Here is an 11211-nt window from a genome sequence, read left to right as displayed (position 1 = left end):
GACGCCACAGCGAGGGGCGCTGAGACCGCGGACGGACGCTGAGCCCCACGGCGAGGGCGGGGGTCGAGTCTGAACTGCGCTTGGCCTTCTTCCTTTTTTAAGCCCTCACCGAGGACATGTGGATTGTTTTTAGAGAGAGACACGTTGATTACCGATGTGACGGAGAAACGTGCCCCGGAGGCACCCCGCCTCCCCCGAATGTGCCTGACCCGGGGGTCGAACCCGCCACCTGGGTACGTGCCTGACGGGAATGGAACCGAAAGCTTTGGTGCAGGGGAACGACGCCCCAAGGAATGGATACCCCCCCGCACCCGGGGACACACAGCCTCCTCTCCTGGGGGGGACCTTTATGACGTCCGCCCTGACCTGCCAGGGAAGCAGAGGACCCCGATGGGGGAGCCCGAGTTCACCGCATCCCGTGCGTTTGGCGGAGGCTGAAATGCGGGGCACAGACAGTGACCCATCAGGAAAAGCGGAAGCGTGTCGCCTGGTTGCGTGTCGCCGGGGCTGGAAGCCGGAGGCAGGAGGACCAGAAGCGGGTCGTCCCCTGTGGCTGCTCAGGGGACCGTGTTTGCCTCCCCATTGGCCCTAAGGACGAGGGCGAAGACCAGGGAGGCCGGCAGTTTCGGATCCAAGTCTTTTTTTTTTTTTTTTTAAATTCGCACCCGAGGATATGTTTTTATTGTTTTCTTTTTTTAAAGAGTGGGGAGTGTGGGGGAGAGAGACGCATGGATGTGAGAAGCATCCGTCTGTTGCCTCGTTGCACGCACCCCGACCGGGGAGGGAACCCGAAACCCAGGTATATATATGCCCCGGACCGGGAGTGGAACCCGACACCTTTTTGTTTTACCGGATGACACTCCAGCGCACCGAGCCGCCGCGCCTGGGCTGTGACCACCGAGTCCTGGCCGATTGGAGCCTATTGGCTGCAGGGAGGGTCGGTAGGAAGGTCGCTTGTAGAGTCAGTCATTGCACGGTGTGTAGGACACAGGCCAGCCACCCGCCCTGCTCTACAAGAAAGACATCTTCCCAGGCAGCCGATTGGTGGGAGCCACTCCCCATCTCCTGAGCCACTCCTCCTCCTGGGCTCCTGGATTGTGCTCCTGTGTCTGGGGTGCTCCTGGCACTCACCTGGGACCCACCTCCTTGATTGCTTTACCCAACAGCCATTTCCTTCCTACTCACAGATACTTGTTACTTGCTACCATGACCCTGCAATTTGCGTATTCCAGAAAGTCTGGAATCTACATTCCAAAGGATGTCTTTTTAAAAATATATATATAATTTTTTTAATTGATTTCCGAGAGGAAGAGAGAAGGAACGGGGTGATACCACATCCCTCAGGGAGTCTCAGAAAGTCTGGGGGACAGCGGTGGCAAAGGGCCTGGGCGTGGGGGCTCCTGGCCTGGTGTGGTGGGACAGTGTCCCCTTCGTGTAGAGTGTGGACGGTTGGCTGGGAGCGGGGAGATGAGGTCTCCAGGACTCCTGGGCTGGGAAGGGGGTCTTGGCTAGGCAATAGGGGTCTCTCTAGGTAGGGGAGGCCTCAGGTTGAACGGGGAGTGGGTGGTTCTCTGGGTGCTGAGGAGGTAGGTGTCAAGCCTGCCTTAGGGGTTGTTGACCCGGCTGAGCTAAAGTAAATGGTCCTTTGGGCTGGTCTGAGGACCCTTGGGCGTGGGGTGGTGCTGAACTGGAGGGCCAGGGCACATGGTGAATTTGGGAGCCCAGTCCCACTGAAACTTCCCAGGTTAAGTCACACAGCCTAGAATGCAGGCCTCTCTGACCGTCCAGCCATAGTTGAGGAAGGGACCTGGCAACTCACCTTGTGCTGGCGGCCAGGGTGGTCACCGCCCGTCCCTCCCAGCTTCCCTTGCCCACCTGGCACAGGCTAGGGGCGTTTGCGCAAATACAGTTTGGTTTCATACAGCCACTGGAAGGGGGAGAATTGGAGGGGCTAGAGTTGGTGCCCTGGGCATAAACTTAGTTGAAGGAACTGAGAAATCTTGGGGATGCCTGACTGCAGGGGAGCAGCAAAGGGGAGCCGTGTGGGGGCTGCTAGGAAAGGCCTCTCACACTGGGTATCCACTCCCATCCTTGGGTTTTGCCATGTCTGGTACTCTCCATTTGATTTGCTTAATAATCTCTACATCCACTCACTTGTTAAAACTCAAAACTCCTCCATTTGACCCAGCAGTCCCACTTCTAGCAATATATCCTGTATTCAATAGCAGTGTTATTTACAGTAGCCAAGCTCTGGAAATAGCCCACGTGCCCATCAGTAGATGAATGGATAAAAAGAAAAAGTGGTATATTTACACAATGGAATACTACGTGGCTGTTAAAAAAAGAACTCTTTCGCTTTGCAATAGCAGGGATGGACCTGGAGATTATGATGCGAAGCGAAATAAATCAGTCAGAGAAAGACATTTATATGTGGAACCTGATGAACAAAATAGATCCAGAGACATGGACGCAAGGACCAGACAGATCTCAGAGGGAAGGGGCCTTGGCGGGGACTGGAAGAGATGAGCTAAAGAACGTATGTGCATATATAAATAGCCCATGGACACAGGCTACAGTGTGGTGAAGGCCAGGGGGTGGGGCTGGGTGGAGGAAAATGGGGGACATCTGTAATAGTATCAATAAAAACCCTCAAAACTACTTTTAAAGGGGTCTTTCAGTTATTCATTTACTTGTTAAACATGAAATTCAGTTGAAACAAAATATTGCTTGAATTTTTTAAAAAAATATATTTTATTGATTTTTTACAGAGAGGAAGGGAGAGAGATGGAGAGTTAGAAACATCGATCAGCTGCCTCCTGCACACTTCCCACCGGGGATGTGCCCGCAACCAAGGTACATGCTCCCGACCGGAATCGAACCTGGGACCCCCTCAGTCCGTAGGCCAACACTCTATCCACTGAGCCAAACTGGTTAGGGCAATATTGCTTGAATTTTAGCCAGATTATGTTGCCTCTGAAAGCCTGTTCTTTTTATTATTTTTTAAATCCTCACCCGAGGATATTTTTCCATTTTTAGAGAGTGGAAGGGAGGAGGAGAGAGAAATATGGATGTGAGACACATCAATTGGTTACCTCCCGTATGTGCCCTGAGCAGGGCCAGGGCTGGAGCCTGCAACCTAGGTATGTGCCCTTGACCAGAATCCAACCCAGACCCCTTCAGTCTGCAGGGCAACGCTCTATCCACTGAGCCACACTGGCTAGGGCATGAAAACCTGTTCATTTTGTTAAAAAAAGGTTTATTTGCCAAGTGTGAGAGAGGCTTAAAAAACAGCACCAAACCAAGACCTTGATATTGGGAATCTCTGGTGGAAAACCACGAAGGGAGCCTCTTCCTTGCTTTGAGGGTTGGTGGTATTAAGGGCAGATGATTTAGTTGCTCGTCTACACCAGTGATGGCGAACCTTTTGAGCTCGGCGTGTCAGCATTTTGAAAAACCCTGGTGCCCGTGTCACATACAGTTTTTTGATATTTGCAACCATAATAAAACAAAGATTTTTGATATTTTATATATTTCAATGCCATTTAACAAAGAAAACAACAAAAAAAAATGAGTTCACATGTCACCTCTGACACGCATGTCATAGGTTCGCCATCACTGATCGACACCGTTCCTGGGTGATTCTAGTGTTAAACCAGGGGGTGATCTTTCCATCGACCCTGAGCGGAGGGGTGTCATGGAATTCCAGGGATGCTCATCCTGTGGTTGGGGGATCGGTTTGTTGATTTGAGAGGCAGGTGAAGTGAGACAAACCCGTTTGTTGTCGCATTTATTGGTTGCTGGTGTGTGCTCTGACAAGGGATGGAACCTGCAACCTGGGGAATCAGGACACGCTCTAACCAGCTGAGCCACCCTGCCAGGGCCCAGCAAATGTTTCTTACGGGGAGAGTAGTGAACAGCCACGCCCAGTCTCTGCCCGCATGGGCCTCCTGTTCCAGCCAGAACCACAGACCTGTAATTCCATTGGTCATGCAGGGCTATGGGAGCTGTGATGCTAACTCAGGGTGAGGGCTGAGGGCATGAGCAGGGCGGCTGGCCGAGCCATCCCAGTGGGAGGGAGAGTGTCAGCAAAGAAGATGGAGCCACATCCTTCTAAGACAGTGGTTCTCAACCTTCCTCATGCCGCGACCCTTTAATATACAGTTCCTCATGTTGTGGTGACCCCCAATTTCATTGTTACAAATTGAACATCATTAAAGCATAGTGATTCGCCGAAACCGGCTTGGCTCAGTGGAGAGAGCGTCGGCCTGCAGACTGAAAGGTCCCAGGTTCGATTCCGGTCAAGGGCATGTACCTGGGTTGCGGGCATATCCCCAGTAGGGGGCGTGCAAGAGGCAGCTGATCGATGTTTCTCATCGATGTTTCTAACTCTATCTCTCTCCCTACCTCTCTGTAAAAAATCAATAAAATATATTTTTTAAAAAAGCATATTGATTCATCACAAAATATGTAATTATATGTATTCTGATGGTCCTAGGCGACCCCTGTGAAGGGTTGTTCGACCGCCACAGGGGTCGCGACCCACAGGTTTGAGAACCACTGTTAAGACCTTGTCTCCAGGAAGTCACATGGCATTATTCTGCTACCGCTATTGGCTGGAACAAGCCAGGCGGTTTCTGGGGAGGAATGGCTAAGGATTTGTGGCCACGTTTGAAACTGCCGTGGACAGGAAGGCAGTCGGCTCACCTCCAGTGACCACCTTCTCAGCACAAACCCGTGTGTGACATTTAGGATGAAGGAAGCTTGTTTGAGGACACGGCTGTGAACTCACCAGCCAGTGCTGGGCACCCCGGCGAGGCGCGTCTACATCGTTGGTTCTCGGACAACTGCTCCTTCCTCCTAGGAAAGGTCTCCCACTCATGCAGTGGGAGAGCAGCAGCACCCACGTAACTTCAACCCCGATGTTCCCATTGCTCCAAGCCAACAGGACCATGTCAGGTCGTGGAAAAAGACTACATGTGATACCACAGCCACAAATCCCTTTGCCTGGAGAGGCCGTGCAGGCAGCACTCAACCACTAAGTGCTGAACGTTCATTCCTTTTGACCCAGGGGTTTAGAAAATGTTTTGCAATGTTTACGCAGAACTCAAGAGAACAAAGGTGGAGGAGTGGAGGAAGGGGTAGAATGGGCTGTGGGTTACAGGCTGTCACCTGGAGAAATTTGTAAAGAAATACATTTTTATTGATTTCAGAGAGGAAGGGAGGGGGAGATAGAAGCATCAATGAGGGGAGAGAATCATTGATTGGCTGCCTCCTGCACACCCACTACTGGGGATCAAGCCTGCAACCCAGGCACGTGCCCTAACCCAGAATCAAACTGTGACCTCCTGGTTCATAGGTTGATGCTCAACCAACTGACCCACCCCAGCTGGATCTGGAGAATTTTAATGTCATCATCTCACGTGAAACATGGGCGTCAAATCTATGTCCCTCCCTCCCACAAGTCCCTCAGGGAAGTGGGAATGTGAAGTGCACATGCCTGGGTGTCCATGCTTGCCTGGGGTTTCCAGCTCTCTGGGCCCCTAGGACAGTGATGGCGAACCTGACACGCGTGTCAGAGGTGACACGTGAACTCACTTTTTTGGTTGATTTTTCTTTGTTAAATGGCATTTAAATATATAAAATAAATATCAAAAATATAAGTCTTTGTTTGACTATGGTTGCAAATATCAAAAAATTTCTATATGCGACACGGCACCAGAGTTAAGTTAGGGTTTTTCAAAATGCGGGCACATTGAGCTCAAAAGGTCGCCATCATTGCCCTAGGACTTATCTCTCTATGTCCCCATGCCCTGCACCTAACTGTATCTTGATGGGACAAGGAAGGGACACAATGACATTCATCCTGACTCACTTGGAATCTTGGGCTGGAGGGATTGCAGCCTTGCTCAGAATCTGCTAGAATTGGTCTGACAACCTCCATCCTTTAAAAAAAACACCCCAATTAATTTTGTTACCCGCCCACCCCCACCCCCACCCCCGAGGATTTTTAAATATTGATTTTTTAGAGAGAGAGGAAAGGGGAGAGAGAAACATTGATCAGTTGCTGCCGATAGGCGCCCTGACTGGGAATCAACCCGCAACCTTTTGGTTAATGGGACGATGCTCCACCCAACTGAGCTGCCTGCCAGGGCTCCATTCTTGTGTGTGAACATTGCTTATTTATCAAAACAATAATGAAGGGTATTTAAATAGGAAAATACACACACAGATTCTACCACAGAAATATAGTTTACTTAATTCATCTTCTCTTTTAGTCCTTGTTCATACACATAAATACTTTACTAAAAATATCAGTGCACCCACTTCACTGTAAGCACTTAGCTTTCAGTAACATCCCTTGTAATGACCAAATCATAACTGCAAATCCATTGAGTAAAAAACTAGATCTGTTTTCCAGCTGTCAAATTCAGTATCGACGATGCCCACGTCACCTGTGTGTGCAGGACGGGGCCCTGGAGGTCCTTTGGTCTTGAGAACACCGTCATTCAGTGCTTTGGGGTCAGGCCTGAGTCCCAGCACACCGCTCCGGTTCTGATGCAGGACTGGGCTGAGACGGCAGCGCCTCATCAACTGGCTTTAGCGCTAGATCGGTGTCTCTTGCGTTTAGCCCCACTGTGCGTCTTCTGGTGCCCGATGAGGTGTGAGCTCTGGGTGAAGGCCTTCCCGCACCTGTCGCAGACATAGGGGCGCTCCCCGGTGTGGATCCTCTGGTGCCGGATGAGGTGGGAGCTCTGGCGGAAAGTCTTGTTGCAGAACTTGCAGAGGTAGGGCCTGGCTCCGGTGTGCGTCCTCAGGTGCTGGGAGATGGCCGAGCGGTCATTGAAGGTCCGCCCACACTCTCGACACTTGAACGGCCTCTCCCCAGTATGAATCCTCTGGTGCTGCGTGAGGGAGGAGCTCTGGATGAAGGCCTTCCCGCAGTACCGGCACACGTAGGGCTTCTCTCCCGTGTGGATTTTCCTGTGCACGGAGAAGTACCTGGGGTTCCGGAACAGTTTGCTACACGCGCTGCAGCGGAACACCTGGCTCCCCTTGTGGATCTGGATAAACGTGACCTGCGGGGTGCTCCTGCTTTCCCGGGCTCTGCTCCCTTGGCGGCTCTGCTGGGTTTTCACCTGGGAATCACGCGCTGCCTTTCGAATGCGTGAGCTGTGCCTGCGTGAGCTATGCCTGCGCAAGCTTTTCCGGGGCAGAGTTTTCCGGAGGGAGGCGCGGCTTGTGGCGAGACCCCTGTCTGCTGGGGACTTGGGGCTTTTATGCTGCTGCTTCTCAGAGAGGGCTTCCTCCTGGGCCGGCCCCACAGGCGGCAATGCCGGGTCCCCAACTGCCAGGGCCCCCCGCTGCGGGGCCTCCCCTGAGGTCGAGGGTTGGGCCTCAGCCCCCGAGAGCTCTTCCACTTTCAGGTTGGGGGCTGGTTCTGCCTCAGGAAGAGCTGACTTTGGGGGTAACTGCTCCCCTTCCAGTGTAGTCTCCCAGCCTGAAAGACACCAAAAGGTGTGGGTCACGCAGAGGACATGCTGAAGTGGGCTGAGAGCAGGACAATTACGTTTAAAAGCTGGGGGTGTCTTATGTGTTTTTTAATCCTCAGCTGAGGGTATGTTTTTATTCATTTTATTAAGGAAGGGGGAGAGAAAGAGAAACAGTTGCCTCCTGTACACATCCTGACCGGGGAACGAACCCACAACCTTTTGGTGTGCGGGACAACACTCCCCCCAACTGAGACACCCCGCCAGGGCAAAGCTGGGGATGGTCTCCCCCAAGTGCAGTCTTGCAACCTGGGGAGCGACTGAGAAAAGCAGTACTGCAGGCAAGCAGGGACACTGTGCTGGAGACCGGGCTGGGGTGTCTGCCAGCTCTCCATCTCCTGTGCGGCCCTCAGGCACCCACAGTGAGGTCCCTCAGTGGGACTGAGGCTGCCCCGTGCACACAACACCCACCCCTTCAGGGCCACAGGCCAGTTCACGGCCCTGGTTGGTGAAGGGACTTGAGAAACATCCATGTGAGAGACACATCGACCGGTTGCCTCTTGTATGCGCCCTGACCCAGAATCGAACCTCCAGCCTTTCGGTGTACAGGACGATACTCCAACCAACCAAGCCCCCCCGCTCCTGAGGGCACACCCATTCCTCCAGCTGGGCCCAGAGAAGGCACTACCTGACGCGGGGCCCCCGTGCCACCCCCGTCTGTGAGAGAGACACATCGACCGGTTGCCTCTTGTAAGCGCCCTGACCCAGAATCGAACCTCCAACCTTTCGGTGTACAGGACGATACTCCAACCAACCAAGCCCCCCCGCTCCTGAGGGCACACCCATTCCTCCAGCTGGGCCCAGAGAAGGCACTACCTGACGCGGGGCCCCCGTGCCACCCCCGTCCTGAGGGCAGTGCGGGCGAGGGCAAGGCCTCACCCACGGAGACCAGGTGTCGGAAGGTCTCCAGCATCACGTCGTGGTACTCGGTCCGCTGCGTGGGGTCCAGCAGCTCCCACTCGTCCCTGTTGAAGTCCAGGGCCACGTCCAGGAAGGTCACTGGCTCCTGCAAGGCCACAGTGTGCTGCTCAGCAGGAGGGTCGGGAGCCCTCGGAGGGGACAGAGCCTGCTCTGTAGGGAGGGGTGCCTTTGCTTTGGGGAAGCGTGTGGGCTGAGGCAGAGCCCCAATTTCACCCGGAGTAGCAGGTACCTCCGCTACCCACACCTGAGTGCAGCTCACCTTTCTCCACACTCCCCACGCGTCTGGCTCCCGGGCAGCCGACCCACGTGGGGGAACAACAGCTGCGGGGCGTCCCCAGGCCGCCGTGACCGGGATCAGTCCTTTCCGGGGGGCCCGCGAGGGCTCCAGGGGGAGAGGCCTCCCACGGCCCTTTGCCTGGACCTGGGAGGCATTTTGCCCACAAGAGGCAGAGCCACAAGATGGGCTGGAGAGCCCTCCACCACCAGGGAGCCCCTGGACACAGCCTTGCCTGAAGCACCCCCAGATCACCCCACATGAGCGCCAGCACCTTCCTGCAGAGGCAGCTTCCGCCAGGAGCAGCCCTGGCCAGGGCCACACAGACACAGGGCTTGGGCCAATCTCTGAGCCTCAACAACTCTGGTTCTTTTGCAGCAAATCTAGACCGTCTCTGTCACGCTCTCCTGCCCTTCGCGCTGGGGAACTCCAAAAGGCCTGGCCCGGAGGCTGCGGGGGTGGGGTGGGGTGGGGGTGGGGGTCCCTCACAGGAGAAGCTGTGACAGAGCAGGAAGGGGTGCCGCTCCCCTCACCTCTGGCAGGACCTCTGCTGGGCAGGTGGTCTCCTTCTCCTCCTTCTCCTCCTGCTGAGCGGGGGTCTCCGGAGGGCAGGTGGGGCCCGGGGCAGGCAGAGCTGGGAGAGAGCAGCACAAGGTCCGGGGGTTTCAGGACAGGGTCAGCCCGTCTCTGGCCCGACGGGGCTCCGTGTGCTCCACTCACCTTCTCCTCAGAGGCTAAGCCCGCACCTCTGGCCCCCGAGTCCTCGACCGCCTGTCCCTGCCTGACACTGTAGAGGGTGGGGCTGTCCGGCCCCGCCCTGATGTGAATTCTGCCAAGTCTCCTCCAATTCAGGAAACAGCCCGGCTCAGCCCTAACTTTCCCCAACCTCCGTGTACCCCACCAACGTCTCTCTCCTCTCTATGTTTCTCTCTCTCTCCCCCTCTCCCTTCCTCTCTTTCTAAAATGAAATCAAAACCATATCCTCAGGTGAGGATTTAAAAAAAGAAAGAAAACCATCAGGTGCTTCATGGGGCAGGGAGGTGAGCAAAACGGACCTCAGCCACACAGAGGCCAGTCCCATGGACTCGGCTCCCACACGCAGCCACCCCTCCTGGCTGGGTGGCTCAGTGGTTAAAGCGTCACCCTGAGATGCCAAGGTTGCGGGTTCCATCCCTGATCGAGGCATAGGTGGGAGGCAGTTAATTGATGTCTTTCTCTCTTTAAAATAAATAAGTAAATAAATAAGACCCCAGTGGGTGTGGCTCAGTGGTTAGGCGCCAACCTATGAACCAGGAGGTCATGGTTCGATTCCTGGGCAGGGCACATGCTCGGGTTGTGGGCTCCATCCCCAGTGTGGGGCGTGCAGAAAGCAGCCGTCAATGATTCGCTCTCATCATTGATGTTTCTCTCTCTCTCCCTTCTCGGAAATCAATAAAAATACATTAAAAAAAAAAGAATACATAAATAAGTGGAACAGCAAATCAATGTTTTTCTTTCCTAAATAAATAAATAAATAAGTTCATTTATTTAAGGGAAAAAAGCAACCCATTAGCCCACCAGCCACACCTGCTGCCAATGAGGAGTCTGGGAAGCTCCCTCAGACCTGCCGCTGCCCCTGAACTCGGGGCTCGGTTCCCCCTGAGCCAGGGAACTTCCCAAGGGCCCTGCCCCACCCTGCGCTCCTGCTGGGAGACCTACCCCACCTTCTGATGCCTGAACAGACTGACGGCTCCCACCGTGGCCTGTGCAGGGGATGCTCCCCACCTGGCACACCCATCCTGCTGCCTCAGCTCTGCTCGGGCCAGGTGCTGGCCTCCACGGCCCGCTACCAGCACCCTCTGGTTCCTCTCAACTCCACGTCTCACACGCGTTCCTTTGTCACATTCGTCTCACACGCATTCCTTCGCCATATTCCCACCTCACACTCTCATCTGTCACGTTCCCGTCTTTGCTGGGAGACTGGGGCCTGCGGAGCTCAGGAGCCTGCTGTCCCGGTCACCACAGTGTGCACAGCCCCACCGCATGGAGACATGGGACGGCGCCCCAGGAACGTGCCTGTGGGACTGAAGTCAGGGTTCCTCCTGGCTGTGGGCAGAGCCGACGGAGGACACGGAAGCAGCCCATTGGAGAGCTCCCTGAGAACCTGGGGTGGGGCTCCTTGCACAGGCAGGGCCAGCACCTACCCCCCGCCAGGGTTCCATAGCTGGGGTGGGGCCTGAGGCCTCCATTTCCACAGCTGGGTCCAGGGAGGATTGCCAAGCCCTTGATCTGGAGGCCACGGCAGGGACCCCCGCAGCACGGACGCACAGGGCACAACCCAGCCCCACTCTCCAAGAGCCCCACAGGGGTGCCCCCTCCGCCCTCGTCCCCGCACCCACCTTTCGGCTCGGATGCCCAGGTCACATCCTCCACCAGGGCCGCCGCCTGCTGGCAGTCCTGCGGGTGCTGAGACTCCACCCACACCCGGAG

General features: G+C 54.9%; 1 protein-coding gene across 2 annotated transcripts in view; it reads right to left on the bottom strand.

Annotated features, from left to right (window-relative positions):
• Positions 1-6233: 6233 nt before the first annotated feature.
• The window catches only part of ZNF274 (zinc finger protein 274), a 20681-nt gene continuing 15703 nt past the window's right edge, over positions 6234-11211 (bottom strand). Inside the window, exons 4-6 of one of the 2 annotated variants that reach the window (XM_015560801.1) lie at positions 9276-9376; positions 8427-8553; positions 6234-7498 (exon numbers count right to left, since the gene is read on the bottom strand). In XM_015560801.1, the coding sequence (XP_015416287.1) occupies positions 6588-7498; positions 8427-8553; positions 9276-9376 (1139 nt within the window). In that variant the 3' untranslated portion in view covers positions 6234-6587. The remainder of the gene's footprint in view (positions 7499-8426; positions 8554-9275; positions 9377-11211) is intronic. The other variant, XM_015560802.1, reaches the window with a different exon arrangement.

This window comes from Myotis davidii, unplaced genomic scaffold (assembly GCF_000327345.1).
Source record: "Myotis davidii unplaced genomic scaffold, ASM32734v1 scaffold936, whole genome shotgun sequence".
In the NCBI taxonomy this organism is placed as follows: Eukaryota; Metazoa; Chordata; class Mammalia; order Chiroptera; family Vespertilionidae; genus Myotis; species Myotis davidii.
This window is presented reverse-complemented; position numbering and strand designations above follow the sequence as displayed.